Source organism: Cyrtonyx montezumae, unplaced genomic scaffold, assembly GCF_038088225.1.
Source record: "Cyrtonyx montezumae isolate F1298 unplaced genomic scaffold, pur_monq_1.0 scaffold_3, whole genome shotgun sequence".
Lineage (NCBI taxonomy): Eukaryota > Metazoa > Chordata > Aves > Galliformes > Odontophoridae > Cyrtonyx > Cyrtonyx montezumae.
This window is the reverse complement of record NW_027072034.1, coordinates 43,710,300-43,729,915: the sequence shown is the minus strand read 5'-3', so window position 1 is coordinate 43,729,915 and position 19,616 is coordinate 43,710,300. Positions and strand designations below refer to the sequence as shown.

General features: G+C 37.0%; 1 protein-coding gene across 2 annotated transcripts in view; it reads right to left on the bottom strand.

Annotated features, from left to right (window-relative positions):
- Positions 1–19,616, bottom strand: part of GLRA2 (glycine receptor alpha 2) — a 126,095-nt gene that overhangs the window by 82,236 nt on the left and 24,243 nt on the right. For both annotated transcript variants that reach the window (XM_065741390.1, XM_065741391.1), the window contains exons 4-6: positions 16,854–17,077; positions 3,116–3,198; positions 1,671–1,808 (exon numbers count right to left, since the gene is read on the bottom strand). In XM_065741390.1, coding sequence (XP_065597462.1) covers positions 1,671–1,808; positions 3,116–3,198; positions 16,854–17,077 — 445 coding nt within the window. The remainder of the gene's footprint in view (positions 1–1,670; positions 1,809–3,115; positions 3,199–16,853; positions 17,078–19,616) is intronic.

Below are 19,616 nucleotides of genomic sequence, written 5' to 3'. Positions count from 1 at the left end.
AGACAGACTCAGACTCTGAGACCTGTACAGTGATACATCAGGACTGTGCCAAAACAGAAAGATTGTGGGTTTTTAAAAGATGGGATTCTACCTGTGGTGGTGATGGTGTTAGAGTAGCTAACTCTCCACATTCCAATGGGACAACCTGGGCAGAACTCCTTGCAGCATGGGTGTGAGGAGAAGGCTGAATATTGCAGCTTTCATCCATATTTTGACTTCACCCCAAACCTGAAGGAGCATTCCTCAGGGAAGACAGCAATGTAAATGTTTGTAGGTGAAGTTTTCTTTTGCATGAATCCTGCTTTTCATTTCCCTTTCCAAGGGTACATACTTTGAACTTTTGGTAGTTACACAGATATTTTGTTCAAATACATGAAGTGGGAGCTACTAATTGGCATTTTTATTATTTGTGGGTCATCTCAATGAGTACACAAGAAGACTATTGCCCATACTCCCCTTCCTCTCTTACTTATTTAACTCTGCAAAATGGCTTCCTGTGAGTCAGCAAGTTGAAAAGCAGATCTGCTCAGAGCTTGAGTCATGGGGCAGGAGATAGCTGAAGTTTGAAATGGCAACATTACAAGTACTCAAATTATGTTGATTGGAATTTTCTCCTGATTATCCCTTTAATGTATATAAAAAAAAAATCCATCAGTAATAACGGTTCTGATTTCCACATAACTTGGGCTGTGGAATTAAAAAAAATTCTTCCTTTGCATTTTGGTCCCAAAAATAAGAAGTGGCATTTATAAAAACTAAAGACAGTAATTTTCTTTTCATAAGAAAGGAATGTGACTTTATTTCTGACAGAGGAAGAATATCTCATTTGTTATTTCGTTGAGTGAAACAAATGTCTTTGATGTAAGCAGATTGGTTCTTATGCTGAAATAATGAAAAAACAAACAAACAAACAAACAAAGAAACAACCTATATTAGATGACAGGGATTATATCTAATCCCAGGAAGCATCCAGAAAACTGTTCTCTGAATGCTGTCCTTATTAATTAGACTCCAAGCAGATAAATCCAAATTTTAACAGCCCTCTCCCTGCTTGTGAAGCTAAAGACAGAAAACATATTTGAAATTTTAAAAAAGGTGAACTAGGAAAAAAAGTAGATTATTAAGCAACTTTCCAACATTTTATGTTTGGACTCTATTCAGATCAGCAGTGAAAGCATTGCCATCTCAAATACATCTCTGATGAATTTGAGATGAATTTTTCACTCTGGTGAAAAAATGATGTTTTACCTCATTGGCATTTTGATATAATGAAAAAGTAAATCAAGCTCAAGAATCAGTACTTTAAAACTGATTGACCAATATTTAAGAAAAAAGTTATAAAAGCTTCGTTTTGATTAAATCAAACTGACAAGATTTTTCCATTAAGATTTCAAAACCATAATGATTTTAAATATTTTAGAATATTAGAGTATCCTTAATGATGTTTAAGGAGATCTGGGGAAAAAAATATTTACAAGCAAACAAAAATAAAAATGAGGTATTTTTGAGATTTAAAATATTTATGGCTGAATCCGATTTTAATTTAAAAATAGCTTTCTTTTTTTCATTTCACCCATCTTTATCCATTTCACTTTGACAACAAATATGATTGTATTGGTATTACCAGATCAATTAATAAAGAAAAAAAACCACAATGGAATAATGCTCACCAGTGTTGTAATGTTTTGTGCAATAGCCAAGCTCTTTATCTTCTTTCAAAATGAATTGTGGCAAGGTTAAACCTTCTGCAACTTGCACAGGTCCATCACTCAACCACTCAAATATCAAATCATTCATAGTGTAGCCAACTACAACAAAGAAATCAGAGATCATTACATAGTAACTAACTGGAAACCTTGAAAACAAGTATTACTAAGGCTCAGAAATATGTCAGCTATTCCAGTAAATGTTAGATTTAATTTTAAGCCATCTGATTAGCAATAGCACAGTTGCAATTAGTTGCTTATTACTAATATTGGATTACTTCTATGTTAAGAGCAACAAATAAGTGGCAATTATCTTCTGAAATACTGCCTTGGTTTGCCACTAAGAACAATTCTTGTGGCCTGTGAAAGATGCTATTTACAAATGAATTGATGTTTTTGTATGTCTACGTATCAGCCAGCATTTTGCTACTTTTTGTCATTCTTTGATTACGTAGTTGTTAGCAGAACAAATCCAAGAATTCCAGACTATGTCATAATGGGACTGTAGCTTTTGTAAACCTGTGATGTACCAGAGAGGTGTGATAGTATTAGAGACAAGCTTGGGCTCTGAAATCTTTTTTTCCAACTGCAGTGGCCACACAACCACGAAGAAACAAAATAAGCTATGGCCAGTGTCCAGACTCAAAGATATAACCTGCAGCTCATACTTGTATAAACTCATTATCTCATCCCCACAATATGAAACAATACAAAACAAAACCAAACTAAAAATTAAAAAACCAAGATGGCTTGACACATACTGGCTCATACTAATTCCATGCAAAGTACAAGAGGCAGCGGGCATAACGTTTGCATGCATGGGGTTCCCTCTGAACACCAGGCAGTACTTCTGTATTGTGAAAGTGATGGAGCACTGGCACAGGCTTCCCAGAAAGACAGTGGAGTATCCTCCTTGGAGATTTCCAAAAGCCACTGGACACAGGCCTGGCACCCTGCTCTTTTGTTGTATTATTTGAACACCAAGATCCCTTCCAATCATTCTATGATTCTGTGGAATCACAGGCCTCTGCTTCATGCAGTATGTTGCTGCATTTTTCAAAAGACTAACTCGTCTTGATCAGACATAACCCATCTCTGGCTGTGACCTACTTGTTCTTACTTTCCTGAAATTTGATTTCTCAGGTATGGCACTGCTGTGGTTATTCCTGGAAGTGACATAGCCCTGATGGGAGAGGTGGGAGAATGAAGAAAGAAAGTGGAACAGCATAGTGAGTAAGGAACAACATTTCAGTTAAAGCACTCTTCCTCCAGGACTATCCCTTACAAAAGAGGAATATTGTGTCTGACCACACAAATAAAGCAATGTAAATATTATCAAACCATCAAAATTATGGCAAAATCTTGTTGGTAGTGGTTTTTTTTACTAGGTAAAGCAGTTGGACACTCACAGCTCTCTAGTTGCATTGTGCATGTCTGTACATCCATAGGAAAATTCTTCAAGTCCATGGGACATGATAAGGTTAAAGTAAGCCTAAAATTTTGGGAAAGAAAGGAAAAAGAAATAAACAAAACACTTGTTAGATATATACAGATTTTATCCAAAGCCTCATATTTGTATTTCAAGGATCAAGGCCGAATCTTAGAGCCTTGGAATATGGACTGCCCATCCCCTCTTAGGTTTTATGGACATAAGAGCCTGTGAAGTTAGAACGTGTAAGCGAAACAGGCTCTCACTGGCTGCACTAGATGAACAGAACAGAGGCAGAGGAATGAACAACAAGACAGCAAGAGATGCTCCCCACTAATGTATCAGTGAATGTTTTACATTTAACAGTGAACTTAGATAATGCAAAACCTAAAATGGCTGACCATGAGACACACATTTTTAGGGTTTGTTTTGCAACAGTAAAGGAAGAAAATATAAAAATCAAGGGGTTTCTTCAACAGCGAGTGCTTTATTGTGTATGAGCTATTTCCAACCCTTCATTCTTACTCTTTAGCCATTAAAAGAAGAAAAAGACAACAAACAAACAATACAGTAAAAGCTAGCATCACATTGCATTAAAAGATAAAGAGCGCAGGAACAAGAAAGTAAGCCTAAAGGAACATTATCATACAAACTAAATTTCTCTTAATTTTTCAGCTGTTTTGTCCCAGATATGGTATAATTTTACTTGGACAGGAATATGCTTATTGTTTCTTTCTTTTCTTATTTTTCTCACTCTCATGATTTTTTGTTTAGTTTACTACATTTGATTGAAATCTGTGTTTCAAGGATTCATCTCCACTGTTTTTTTCTTGTTACCATGGGGAGAAGAAAATGCTTTTAATAAGATATTATGTTGACAGAATTACAACCATCTATCTTCTCTGAAAACAGAACAGAAAAAAAAAAGAGTTTGGTTTAAGTTATATAATATGAGTATACTTATTATTTCAGATTACCTTCAACACTTCAACACAAAGAAAACAAATAAAAACCTCCGTGTTCACTTGCCATCAACTCCAAGAACTAAATCATCTCACTTGAAGGTACACTGAAGCACTAATATGTTGCAATGGGAGTACATTTTTAATTATGCCAGTGAACAATGGGCCAGCTACTAACCTAGAAATTGTGTTGTCACAAAGACAAATGTAATTTATATGGAGACATATTTCACTTAACTCTGTCTCCCATGGTGATTTTGTGCTCCTCAAGTCATTTGTGTTTCTCAGTATATATAGCTTACTCAACTTCTTTCAGTCTGTTTCTTCATCAAGTGAATTTTTTGGGATGGTCTGACTAGTCTTCTTAATCCTAACATCCTGCAATCAAATCACCATGATAAAAAGATGATATGTAGGTAATTATAATCAAAATGCGATTATTTTGATCAAAAACCCTACTCATCATCACTGTACTTTCGCTTAACCATGGGCTACCTAGAGAATTTACTGTTCTTGTCCTGTTGACACAGGGTTCAGTGTGCAGGATGTTAATTTCAGGAAATAAGAAATTGGTTGTCAATAGCACTGAAGTGCACTGAGGTGAAGAAAATTACCCACTAGTCCTTCTCTACACCAACACAGTAAATAAACTATTACTTAACCTTTGAGAGCAAATAGCAAAAGCATTAACAATATAAGGCAACTAGGGGAAAAAAAGCACATTTCATAGAAATATGACTGCCTTTGAAAACATGCCCCTTACTACATTAATATATTAAGTGTCCTGCAAATGCTAATTAGTCTCATTTTAATAGGTAATTTCCTGGATTAAAGATTGAACTATTAAAATTGCTAATCCCCAGTACTGACAAAAGACTGCTTCTGTGTTTTTTGTTTGTTGTTTTTTTAAATGTTGATATACCAAATTTTCTTCCTCCTTTTCAGTCATATTCTTAAAATGGGTTAGATTTCTGAAGTTCATTTCAAACTCATCTTTATGCAAATGATTTCCTAAATGGCTGCAAAATATAGCATCTTGTTTTCACTGAAGAAGATATGACCTATACAATATCTAGACTTCAATGACAATCAGTCATGGTCTGTACATTCACCATATTTCCTCTCCCCTTCACCTCTTTCTCCTCCCCAGAACCCTCAAGATATCTGAGGGTTTAACTATATGCATGGGCAGGAGCGTTGAATCTATTAGTTTAGTATGAAACTCATGAGTAATCAAGTGCTTCCAAGCCTCCCAGGAATAAAATGATCTGTCTCCTCTGGTGGTTAGATGGATATGTCAATAATTCATCTGGAGGTGAGTTGAGAAAATGAACATTATGCTGTTTCACATGAAGGTCAACATCTTTCTCTCCCTAAGCAGCAGTGTCTTTCAGAAAGACTAAACTATTCTCTGCTTACCCTCATAACTGAAAAATAACTTGTATTCAATGATTTTTGAGGCTAGCACAAGAGATCATGCCCTTTTAACTGTGCCTCTATTTGTTCTTCATCACAGCAGAGTAGTCACTCATAGTTGGCATCTTTGCTTCTGTAATCCCCTTTATCACAACTAACACAAGTATTGAACTCAGCACTTTTTGCCTGGTATTGTCTATAAACCTACTGATTTTCAGCAAGATTACTACAAGCTAAATGTTCAGCTATTGGAGTCTGAAGTATTTTAAATGATGGAGGTGGGTCAGTTTATAGCAGTTGAATCTTTTTTAAGTTAAAACTTGATCTTGCTTTTTTTTTTTTTTTTTTTTTCCAAATCCAGTGCCATGGCATTACTTGTACATTTACTCTAATAGGGAAACAGGATCAGAAATGGTTAGGTGGGTATAGGTACCACAATGCCTATAACAACATCATTGATAGAAAATGTTAAAAAAAATCATGAATGTATCACACTTACTTAGCAAATTCAAGAGGAACCCCTGGAGATTTGGTACAAAGTGCAATTTTAACTGGCAATTACATTGATGAATGCTGTAATCATTAATACATCAGAAGAAACTGCTGTAGAACAATTATTTTTCAGCACCCTGCTATCAAGGCAGTTGAGATGTACAAATAATGTGTTTTGTAACCATCCCCTCCTACTTAGGCTTAGGTTACACAGATAGCTTGGGGAGAGAGCTCTGGGGCTTGACAGCGCAGACAGGGACCAGGAGACAGTTGCAGAGCTGGGGATCCCTCTGTGCACATCAGACACAGTGCCAAAGCCAGCAGAACACCCTGGAGGTGAAGACAAGTGACTCCCTGCTTTCCCTCATCCATCCCATTGTCAAGGGAGAACTGAGCCCTGGAATTTGAACAGAGCAAAATGCAGAAGCAGAGCCAGAAAGCAGAAAGTGAAAAATTAGCCAGAACTGTGACAAAATAACAATAATAACGAAATAACTACTGAGTGATGCTGTGGAAGAGGCAGGACTGTATCTCAAATACTCTAGGGACCTACTTCCTGAGGTTTCTTTCATCCACTAGATCTGTCCTTCTGAGCAGCATCTCTTGATTCCTATAATGCCTTCAAGGTACAAAGGGCACTGCTAGGATTTCTTCACCCAGCACTGCACTCAACGTTCTCTCTTTCATCCCCATGTTTCACCAGAACATGCTGAGAAATTGTTCAGACCTTGGCTTTGGGCTTATCTCTCTTCCCACCCCAGTTCATCATCTTTCATTTCTGATCACCTCAGAAAGATACCTTATTAGCATTGTTCAAAGGTCTCTGTTTCCTACTTCTGCAAGCAGGGGGACAGCAGTTGGGAAAGCCATGCTTTATGTTACTATAGAAGCCAGAATAATGGATCCTGCAGGAAAAGTTAAACATCCTGACAGCATGTTATTAATAACAAATGTCCATGCCAGTGATCTTTAACACCTGAACGTTATGTTTTGTGACGCCAATATTTTCTCCAGAAAGGAACTAGCTGGCCCTCATGTGGGCCAGGAAAAGGAAAAGGAAAAGCCAGTGAAGAGGGGGTGACACACACATGCAGCCGAGAGAACACAGAAGTATTCATGTGCACTGCAATGAAGTTCAGCAGCATTCTGTGCTCACTTTTCATCCTTTTCATCTTCCTCATCCTACCCTTTCTCTTATTCCAGGACACACTTTACCCACTCCACCTGTAACTGTGTTTTCCCTTTCCCTTTCTCCTTGTCCTGTTTTTATCCCAGTTCCTGCAAAAATCCCACCTCTCTCTGGAGTACTAAAACATGGGGTCAGTCCATGTGTTGAAACATAATCACCAAAGTAGCACCATCAGTGGAGATTTCTCAGGAACAGACTCCTTTCATAGCACTGAACAAATAAATAAGATAAATCAACAGTTGTCCAATATTTGTGAGCAGATTATTATTGTCAACATCATCTCCAATCTCTTTCTTCGAGTTTTTGAATACTAATGCTTATCACCATAATATTGATTATCTCTGGCTCCAGCCACAAGTATTACTTCTGATAATTCCAAAATGCTAGAAAAACACTTCAGAATGTTATGTATATAAACATATTGTGAATGGTCAGAAATGTAAAACTGAACTAAAGAACTGCTAGTACTGGGTTAAGCCCTTAGGGAACTAGGTTTACATGTTACATAATTCAATATTTACGTCTATTTTTCAGAAATGTAATAAAGCATCTCATCTCATCGGGCTACAATTGCCTGATCCACAGCAAAAATTAAACTGTACTCCAACACACTTCATGCTTACAAGCAGCTAACAGCTGGTGTGCTGTGACTCCCCCAGAACCTCACTTGATCTAGGCGATAGCTCTCCCCCAGGAAGAAAGCCTGCATCCCACAAGAGAATCTGGATCTCTGAGCACCAGGTATCTGACAAGAAGAGGAATGACATTTTCACGAACAAACCTGCAAGTGTGGCCATTTGTGAGCGAGCTATGGCACACCAGCCGCCTCATAACATTTTTACTAACAAGAAAATACTGGGGTCAGTCTCCTAAATTACAGAGGTACTGCTGGAATTTTAAATAGTGCTAGAGATCAGGGCACAAGTCCTTCCTGTCTCCTAAAAAAGCATTATTGGCTCCTCACAAACATGAAAAGCAGCAAAAGCCTCACCATGAGTGGATATGATATCAAAAATAACTTTTTGCTTCTATTCCTATCCCTTCATTCTTTCAAGTGACACCCCTCTGCAGCTTAGTTGGTGGGACAGGAGATGTTACAAACAACATCTTTGCTTCGTTTTTTTTTTCCTTCATAAGATTAGATTTTTGATCCTTCCAACTGTTGAAATAACATAAAAATATTGCCTAAGCACAAGCAGGCAAAGTTCCCCATTAACTGGCAGGGGAGATGGAGTTGCACAGCAACCGTGACAGCATTGCATGACACGGGAGCAAATGCCATTCAGACTAGTGGCACGGAAATAGGCAGGAGAATGTAAAATCTCTTTATATCCCTCCCATCCCCCTCTCCTGGGGATCTTGATCTGTGCCTGAAAAGAGAGCACACACACTGTTCATACATCAGAAAGACAAAAAAAATAATAATAATCCAGTGACATTCCTCTTATAAAGGGCTTTTCATTTTGTAGTCCTTCTCATTATTTTTTCAGAGACCTGACTCATCATTTTGAATGTCAATTCTGGTAATTTTCACAGCCTACAGTCTTTGTCCTGTTAAATGGAACAGTCAGACTGTCTGCTTTTTCCCTTATTTTTGAGGAGCCCTGGAATCCCTCTCTAATGTTTGTCATGTTCTGCAGTTTCATTTCTGTCAGATGGAAATGGGCTGAAGTTGAGCTTAGAGGAGATGTGGAGCCTTGGCTGCTAAGGTAAAAAGAGAAAGGTAAGGTAAAAAGGCTGGAGTAACAGTACTGCTGTTTAGGTACGTGCTGTCTCTCCCACCAGTACTTTGCTTTGCTACGTGTACTGCTTAAAACGGAAGCTGGCACAAAATGAACAGTGGTGGATTCTCATTATGGGTATCCCACTTCTCATTATAATGCCAGCATTGTCTGTAGATACTCAATGCCAGTACATGAGTTGCCAGCAAATTGTTTCCCAATTTTTGTTCAAGCAAATCCGAGGAATTAAATTCAAGTATGATTTCATGTAACATAGCTAAATTCTGTAACCACCTGTTTCCTTTCCATTAAAAATACAGTTTAATCTCTCCTTCCACTCTGCTATTTTCTGTATTAATTTTCCTGTAGTGTGTGTTTAGCATGCCATTCCTTTCCCTCTGGCATGATGACATCCCTGTTTAAGTCATATATTATAATGCAATTGGCAAAATACCTCCAACCCTGTGAGCATGTTCCAGGAAAATACACTTTTTTTTATGGCATTCAATTAGAAATAGCTCCTGCACCTACATCCTTTTCTGTCAAACATTTAATCGCTCTAATATAAGTTCAATAGGTAAATGGTCACCAGCAGTCAAAGACAGACATCACCATTACCCATGAGGAGAGCAGGTATGCAGATGTGCGTCTTGGCTACGAAATCCCATTGGATCCAAAAGTAACCCCTGCCAATAACTTTTTTTTTTAATTCTGTCAATACCTTGCTCTTCTCTATGCCCACTACTATTTCTGCTGGAATACTGTTTGGGAATTCAAAGTACAGATGACTGGAAACAACTATAACTTCCAGTTTAAATTTCCTTGCAGTCAGTTTAGAGCTATTTGTTGATGCCAGTCATCCTGGCGGCATTTCTTTCAGTTTATGTAGCTCTTCTGTTGTGTTCGTGTTTACTTCACACCCAGTGTTTTGTGTGTCAGCTAGGGACATGCACAGCATTAGAGAAATTAGTGAGGCAATGCATGTTCAAGTATAATGTTCATATCCCTACTTTGCTTTAAATGCCTGATGAACTGAAAATGCAACTAATTTTGTGTCATTAAAATGTAAATTATTCTTTCCTTAAGCAAGATGATCAATGGGATTTTGACAATAGCTGTGCTAGTTGCATAACAATATACCTGCATTAGGCTTTATTATTTATTTAGGAGGTTTTATTATTTGTTATGCAAAACAAGTACTTTAGGCACATCAGAAAAAATAAAGGTATTGGAAATACAGTGCTAGATCCTCAGTATGGATTGGTATGTAGGCTGGGAGGAAATGAGAGATGAGAGTGGGTGATGGGAGGGCACAGGTAAGAAGGTGTTGGGAAACCATCCTGAAGAATGAGAAGCATCTCAGCATATGTAATTAAAACACCACAAAAAGAAGAAATGTGGTGGAAGGAGAGGGAAGAGAAAGGGCAAGAAGAAAAAGAATGAGTGAAAAGTGTGCAGATAATAATTCACAGACATAGAGTTCAGCTGTAACAAGAATGGTTGGTTGTCCTGTAAAAGGTGCATTATTTTAGCCTCCGAAACCATTGTTTTTATTGTAATTGTGCCCATGGGAAAACAAATTTGTTAAACTCACTGTGTTCATATAGCATGCACATAGCAATTTGGGAAGTCACTGTGTTCCAGTCTGCAGTTCAGTTAAGTCTACTGACTCTAGCTTCTGCCTGTAATACACTTTAGCAACCAAACCCAAAACTTCTGTATATATGTGCTCTATTTCAGTTAGTAGTTCAGAACTGCTTATTATTAAACCCTTTTTTATATGTGTAGGTCACTCAAAAAGTAACGCCTCCTATTTATTTCCATGGAAATTACAACAGCTAAAAAGAGTGCAATAACTTTGTTTGACAGAGCAAATTCTTAGATAAAAAACAGTATTTTTCAGCATAGTCACTTACATGGGCATTGTCACCAGCAATAAACAGGAACCTGCACACTGTGCTTGTAACAGCCTGTCCCAGCAGAGGTCCTTCACTGTTCCTGTCAGCATAGCTGAAATGCATGCACCCACTCCTCACTGTGCTCACATCCACTAGTTGGTCTCTAGAATCATTCAGCAAGTGTCGATGAATGTCAGTGGGTGCCATATTTACTTTATGAAGGAATCTAATTGCCCTTCTGCTGCCATCTGTAATGTGGCAACAGAAATGTACCAGAATATTGGCAGGGCAATTTAGTCTCTACTGCCATACCACCAACTTCTGCCTCCGACACTGTGGGCCAATATAATTAAACAGAAGACATTACTTTTGGAGCAGCACTCATATTTTCTTAAGTATGAAGAACTTATTTTAATGCATATGAAGATTTTATTTTATTTTATTTTATTTTGCTTTTAGAAAATTAGAGAAATGAGCATGGATTTATTTTGCCATTGGTGTAATAAATAATGTTCTATGAAAATGTTCCTGTGCTAATTCAGATTTACTTCCAAGGGAAATGCCCCACCTCATCGATGTTAATGCTATTGGATAGGGGTTGAGGTAATAAATATGAATGTGAGCTAGGAGAGGGGTACCTACCTAGCAAACAGACATATCAATCATGGTAACAGCCTCTCTTCTCCCTCTCTGCTAATCTGTCACATGGAAAGACAATGCTGATAGTAAAGTCCAAATCCTCTTAAATCCCAACACTAGATTGCAAAATAAAACTGAAGTCATCAAATTTAAGCACAGGATGCATTCAGTACTGTGGAGCATAACATTTTCTACCACTCTGTTAGGCTAGACTGTGCCATACTGTGGTTTGCACACAACAATGTCATTAGGTGTAAATGGAGATGCCTTTTTGGGTAGCTGGTATGGGCAGTACTCTGAAATTATTGCACATGACCCTTGCCTGAATTCACTGTAACAAGGCAAAATATTTTTCAGTATCACTAAAAATCTAAGAAATTATCATACTTTATTTTTTTTTCTCAAGAATATTATGGATTTTTTTCCCGCACAAATAGTCTATTGTGGAGAGAAATCCCATGTTATTTATGTTTCTTTTAAATTTGCTATGCATTTCTTAGTATCATAGATTGGAAAAGACCTCCAAGATCATTTAGTCCAACTGTCCACCTACCACCAGCAATTTTCTGACTACATTTCTTGAATGCCTCTAGGGACAGTGATTCCACTAGCTCCCTGGATGGCCTGTTCCAGTGTCTGACCACTCCTTATGAGAGTTTTTCCTAATATCCAACTGTTTTTCCTAATATCCAACCTGAACCTCCCAAAGGAGAAGGGGAGGAATTTTCTATTCCACAGGAAACAGAGAGACTAGAAAGCACAGGACTTTTGCTCAGAAAAGCTGAATTATGAAAGTGCTACGTATTATTTCTGATGATTTACATGAGAGGAGTGGTGACCATAACTTTTAATATAGCCTAAAATGTTGTGTAGGGTAGTGGGGATCCAAGGAGGTTAGACATAGTGTTTTGTCAGTTGGCACTACTGCCACATAACAAAGGTTCAATTTTGGTTACTTATAGTAATGTGGCACAAGAGATGGTATTGCAAATAAATGTGTTGGTTTCAGGGATACCTCTACTTGGTTATATAAGCAAGAGAGAGCTGTTGGATGTACCAGTTCATCCCTTCAGCTACTTGTTGTCACCTGGAGGTCCAGAGATCACCCCCAGCACAGCTGCACAACAGCTTGTATTTCCTGCTTCATGGTGTTCAACCAAACAGTGCTGCTCTCTAGTAGATAATGCTTTCATCAATAGTAACATTTAACTACTAAATCTGGGTCAAGAGTTGAAACCATAGTGAAGCAATTTCCTAAATTACTGCAAAAATTTAATGTGGTGTGAAGATAAATGTAGACAAAAAAAAAAAAAAAAAAAAAGAAAGGCACTCTTAAAGACTTGAGGAATTTCTTCCTAGGTATTTATTTGTTCTTGGAATATAAGGAAGAAAAATAATTTGTGAATATGTTCGGATCTACTCCCTAAAGTTCCACATGATTCTCTTGTTGAACTGTGCAACACTTTCTAAATTCTTTACATATTTTAAAAATGTGAAATAATCTGCTTTGTAATTCTTTCCAGCTAAATGCAGTAGCCCTACATTTCAGATAACAGACTCTCCTTTATCAGACTATTGGGAATAGAAGGCACTTACTGGAACAGCTGGTAGAAAAAAAATAATTTCCAGCCTCTTTACCTTCCTGGACAGTATATTCCAGGTGCAATGCTATCGATCAATGCTACAGTAGAATTATATTGCCTTCTGCATCAAGATCATATGACTAAGATGCACTGAAAATATTAAATGGAGAGGGAGGCAATTAATATATAACAGAAGAGGAAAAAAATACCTTCCACTTTCCATCACTTTGCTAAAATAAGCTTTTCAGCAGATGCTAATGTTCTGGCAGCCTGAAATGAGTTGGTGGGAATCAGGTGCCACGAATATGTGGCTCAAAAGGAAGGCAAAGCCTCCTGTGAGGTTATTTAGCATTTTGCTGGTTTCACAGCTGTCCACAGTAGGACAAGGAAGATACGATCCTTGCCCCTGGAACATAAAATCAGTTCAGCGGTGTACACAGTACAAAATCCAGGTGTCATACAGAATATGAGTGTCAAGAACAGGACTGTCAGTGTCATCACACAGCTCTGCCATTCTTTCTGAGTTTATAGTCCTTCTACAAAATCCAACCCATGCAGAGATCATTCAAGGGTTGTGAGCTCAGAGGGATGAGTCACAGGCATCTGGAGGGTGACATTGTGTGGGCTGAGATTTAAAGTCTCATTGTTTTTCAGCATACAATATATACACAACATAAGCCAATTATATTGAGCACTGCTATAATGAACCCCTGTTCTTGAGTGCTCTCTGCAGAGAGCTTTGAAACAAAAACTATAGTTATTTAACAGTGCTTTGCAGCTCAAAGTGTGCCACTGAGACTGATCTTGACTGAAGTGCAGTTGTTTGCTGAATATAACTTTACTGTAACTGCTGACTTTTGAAATACATGCACCTCTAAGAGGTGTTGTCACCTCACCAGGGACAAAAGTGTATATCTATGATGTTGAGCAATACTGGGTTCCCTCCCTAAGGTTTTTGGTTGCTCTGCAATACCCAAAGATTTAGACCAATTTTCTCTAAAGACATAGGCTGTGTGCTATTTAGCTTCCAGAACTAGAGCAAAAGTATCATCCCCCACTTTAAAACTTCAAACATTCTTCAAAATAATGAAGATTTTATTGTGAAAATGGACCTAAATCACTATAGCTCCATATCCTTCATTTTCTAAATATCCCTTAACAAACTGTTTCCAAGTATTCTAGGCTCAGAAGCTCTTTCTTCTTACCAATCTTGCCTCAGGCTTTATATAGCATATATACCATGATATCTGAGATTAAAACAAATACCAAAGTAGTCATCTGAGCATACAGAAAATACCTAAAAATAGGTCTAGAATCCTAAACTTACTTATATGATTCATAGGTGAGTACATCAGCCACTCTGGCTTTATTTTCTGTAACAACTCCCAGAGATATAGATTTAGTAGTCTGCAAGCATGAGCATGATAGCTAATTACTGTAAGGAAAACAATGACAGAAATCTATGTCATGCCTACCATCACCGGTGAATAAAAGATTGCTTATCCCACACTAAAAGGAAGGCAAATGACTCGTGCTTATTCTGGGATGACATGAGTGACATAGGTTAGTGGGCGTGGTGGTGATGGGTTGAAAGTTGATGATCTTAGTGGTCTTTTTCAACCTTAATGATTCTGATTCTACAAAATAATTCCAAGAACCATACTTTGTGGTGGGGGAACACAGGCCTAGACCCTCAGTGATCCTGTAGTAAATTACCTGACCACATATATCCTGCACCAAATGTCCCTTTTTAGTAAAAAGAGGACCGTGATGTTTGGTCCAAATTCTTTTCAGAAAGAAAATCTTTTCAGGATTTGCCTCTCAGGGCATTTAACAGCATCAGCCACACATGCCTCAAGCATAGTGTATTTCCATGTTCAGATGAAATCTAAAGGGAGGATGAATGGAGCTGTTGTACAGTACACACACCTTACTACTTACATGTTTATTACTGGGAGCTGTTCTAAACTCATTTAGTAGAGACAGTAATTAACTTGTATATGACACAAATTTGCCCTTGCTTTTACTAAATTTGGAAATATGACAAAACAGACCACAATATTACTTCTCAGATGTGTTTTAAAAGTGTTTCAATCATTTGGAGAATTCTAAATGGCAAAAGATAAATACCATTATGTCAGGCTATATCTTGTTGGCTAGTGAAAATGACAGTGTTTTACCATCCTCAGTGCACTGAAAGAAATCACTGAAATATTGTTTGTTTCAGCATAGCACAACTAAAAGCAATTGGCAAACAGCATATAGAGAACGAGTTTTTCTAATTACTTCTAAACTTAAAGTTCAGTACTAGAGAAAGTTTTCTTCACTGTAAAACACTATTCAAAATTATATACCATGTTAGAAGCACCAGGTAAGACTGTTTTTCTTAGACCTTCATTGGTATACTGCTTACAAATGTGGTATGACAGCTTGAAATATTACTTTTCCTGCATGGACTAATGTCAGAGAAATTATCCATCTGTATTCAGAACAGCATTCAGCTGCACTGTTGCCTCCAATAAGTTGGTGTCTGATGTCATTCAAACAAACAGTTGCATTCATTTCCTTCCCAGAGTGAAACAAGAAATATTTGTTAAGTGACAGCATATTTATCACTCTGCTAGCGCTAGACTCACTGTTCTGTGCTACTATTTTTCTCAGACTATTCAGGTGTGGTAATTTGAAACCTTGCTCAATAAACACTTATGTTCCATCCTGGTTAATCCATCCAAACATAGTTAGGGTCTTATCAAGGAATTTCCAAAGGAATTAAGTAAATGGAGGAAATGTCCTGTTACTGTTTATTAATTTAGCATCCTAGAGAACTCAGTTGTCCTTAACCTGGATCAATAATATATCCTCAGTGAAAATTCTAGTTGTAAACAGAATTTCTGGTCAGAAACTACTGTTTCCTGAGCCGACTTTCCTTACTAGTGAGTAAATTCACTAAGTGGATCTGTTAAACAGATACTACCATTTTTAATTATTACAACGCAGGAAACTAACTGAGAAGCATACTAGGAAAACACACAACACAATATTATCTTTCTAAACTGTTGTAATAATGCAGTGTTTTTCACCTTGACTTTTTATACCAAATTAACAGCGCACAGTAAGCTGGATGTTAAACAAATACTGCACATTTGCTGTTTTTTATGCCTATGCAAAACAATTGATTCTCTACATGTGTCCAGTTTCATCAGATCATATCCAGTTGTATTTTGTCAAACTGCATTTATCCATTCAGCATAAATCCAATCGCAGCACACACTTCAGTGCACTTAGCATTAAAAAAAGGCTTTGCATAATTCCAATTATTTTTATCTGTGAATAGATACATCCAATTACCCTGAGATTCGTATGTCAAATTTGTTGTGTTTCATGCCTATTTTTACTTCAGGTTTTCAGGAGCCGTCTGAAATAACACTCCTCTTTACTTTTTAATTGCAGTCCACAAACAACAGAAGACCTGATTTTATTTTTTAAAACTTGTAAGAGGAGTGACTTGAGCTAATAATGCTGATGGGAATTACTGAGGCAAATCAGTAAAGTAGGAGACAACTTTAAGTTTCCAGCAAAGCTAGAAAGTACCGCTGTGCCACTTAGTATCTTGTGAGGACTAAAAGCTTAGCAAAGGAATATAGGCAAAGTTTCCTTCTATCCTGCTGTGATTAAATCTCATTTCAGTTATACACATAGGACAATAAAAAATTAGATATGTAAATTATGTCCTTCAAGCCTAGCTACATCCAGAAAAATACAGGGAGTAAGAGGAAGGAATGGGATGAAGAACAAAAAAATAAAGTTAACTGGTTTACCTGATACTGTACAACACTTTTCCAGTCTTAGAAATCCTTAGCAGCTTATTGTCTGTTGTGACATCATGGAAGTTTGCTCCCTTTTCATTGGCAAAGAATAAATCTGGTTTCCAAATAGAGTCCAGCATGGAGGGATCCAAATCCAGGGAATCATCAGGATATTCGCTGTAAGCCAGGCGTGAATCATTCCACTGCTGTCTCAAAAAAATGTTCACTCTGTAGTCCTACAGAAATGCCATGTAAAAAGATTATTAAGCCACTTAGCAAAACTGGAAATCCACTTTAGTTTTCTTTATGCTTTAAGACTTATATCAGCATTATGGCAAACATTTGTTCTATCCTTTGGATGCAAAAGTTGTCATTTGAAAATAAGGCTGTCTAAATGTCAAACTGAAACAAACAAACACAACTGGTACATTTTCCAAATCAAAATTACTTCAATTATGAAGAAAATACCAACTGCGACTTCCAGTGTTAAATATAACCCTCTTTCAAATACTATGGATTATCTCAGTGGTATTTAGAAAGTTAAAAAGCACTGTGGTTAGCTATACACAGTTTCAATGAATTTGTTATAACACTGCTAATTTAAATAAATAATTTCCAATATGTAAATCAATTATTTTTAATGTACTCATGAATAGTTGCTAATTTCAGTGAAGCCACATTTGTACAGAAGAAATTAAATCAGTATTTCTTATTTTCTGTCTGTATCCTTTTTCCATCTACCATATGCTTTTCTCTCTCTGTTCTTTCATTCACTCCTCCCTCTCTGCATCCCTTAAAATTGTTCTAATTGCATTCTTCTGCTCAGTGGTCTGTTAGTCACAACTGGGAAGACAGCAATTATGTAGAGGTTGATTTAGAACCAGAATTAGCACCACGTCGAGAACTGGCTATTAAAAGGGTGTGTGAGAAGTGCTTTTAGTGTCTAATCCAGAATCCAATGGAGGGAACGGAAAGCTACTGGTGCCCATTCTCCTCATCCTGAATTTCCAAAGTCAGCAAGTAAGAGCATAATCTCTCCTATCTTTCCTTACAATTGTAGGATATATTAACCTTAACTTACTACAGTTAGATATTCTGTGAATACTCTCTTAAAAATGCACCTACTGTTACTCCAAAGGTAAAATATTTAGTAGTATTTATATAGGTTATATTACCTGAAAAATTACATTAGCAAATAATTCAGCCTGTTGTACAAAGCCTCACATTTAGGATTTGTTTTGTGGTAGCTGCAGTATGTTAAAATGGCAAAACCACGCTTTTCACTTGGAAAATGTGTGAGCCAGCATGGGTTTATATAGGCCACTGAACTGTACAGTCTGAAGAATTTATCATCCTCGAAATGTAAACAAAAATTCTCACTCTGATTAGAGTTGTGGAATGAGCCCCACCAGCCTTTAGAGTTCCTACCATTCAGCTGGTAGATTCATGACAAAGTATGCTGCTGCCCTGGGAGAATATTTCTAACATGTAAACTAACACAGTTTTTGAGACCTATGGGATGATGTTTCACAATTTCACTAGTAATGTGTATTCTCTTGCTTGTTTTATTATTTCTTTTTTGTTGTTGGGTAGATGTGAATCGAAACATCTAACCAGAGCAAGACAAAACAGACAGCAGCCTAAGAATGGGCACTTTTTAAAGATCCTGCAAAAGCTTGGATCTATTTGTCACAAGCCATTGCACTTTTTATGATTGTATTGTTCCACACAGTTGAAAATAAAATTGTTACTGTACTCAGCTTAAAAAATATCAAATCTTGCAAGAATTCACCAACCCTAAACACATTTTCCTTTGTGTCCTGATCTTAGAAACTGTCTTACAAGTTGGTATAAGACAGTTTCAGTTTTAAAGGCAGGAATACTTGATTTTCTCTACTTAAAAGAATGCAAGAGCTGTTATCAGAGAATGAAATAATACTACATAATCACTATAACTAGTTGTGTAATTCTCTTTCATGTTAATTTGAAATAAGTTATGTAACAAAATCCATGGAAAGCAGAGGTATTTCTTCACTCATTACACAGAAATCATAAATCAGTCAGGTCAGCAAATTGCTAAGAAATATCTAAAAAGAAATGTTCTTTTATGAACTTCAGCAGTTGGTGATTTAGCAAACAAAAGTGAGTCTGGAAAATGCTTATTCATCGAAGAGCTTACATATGATGATATATATTATACCAAAACCATAAATAATGTCAATAGGGTTATGCAATCTTTTTTAGCATGTACCTTCATAAATACGTTAAATATTTTAAATATGTTAAATGGAGCCATCACATCAATACACTTTAAAGAGGTTTTTCACTACAGACTGTGCTAATAGATACAAAACAGGGCTGAAACCTTTGTTTCTCTCTAACTGTCTTCACTATCTTATCTATAAATGCATGTTTATTTATGTAAATATAAAGAAATATTAGTAAGAAATAAAAATGGAAGTATAATATAACTTTCACATAATAAAGCCATAATTATATTCTTCCTCCTCTGCTTGTGGAACAAGCAGACAAGAGGGACCTGCGTTTACACAGTTAGATGTAATCGTGTAGAATCTTGAATTTACTTTTCCTATGCTAACATTGAGACTATCTCCCAGAGAAAAACTCTCCTGAGGATGATATCTCAACATGGAACTCAGGCAGCCTGCAGAGTGTGTTTTGTGAGTTCCTGAGGGTAGGTGTGGGAGGACTGTAGTAATGCACTCCTACACTACCACAAGTACACCTGCTCCACAAATTCTTTCTGACAGCACC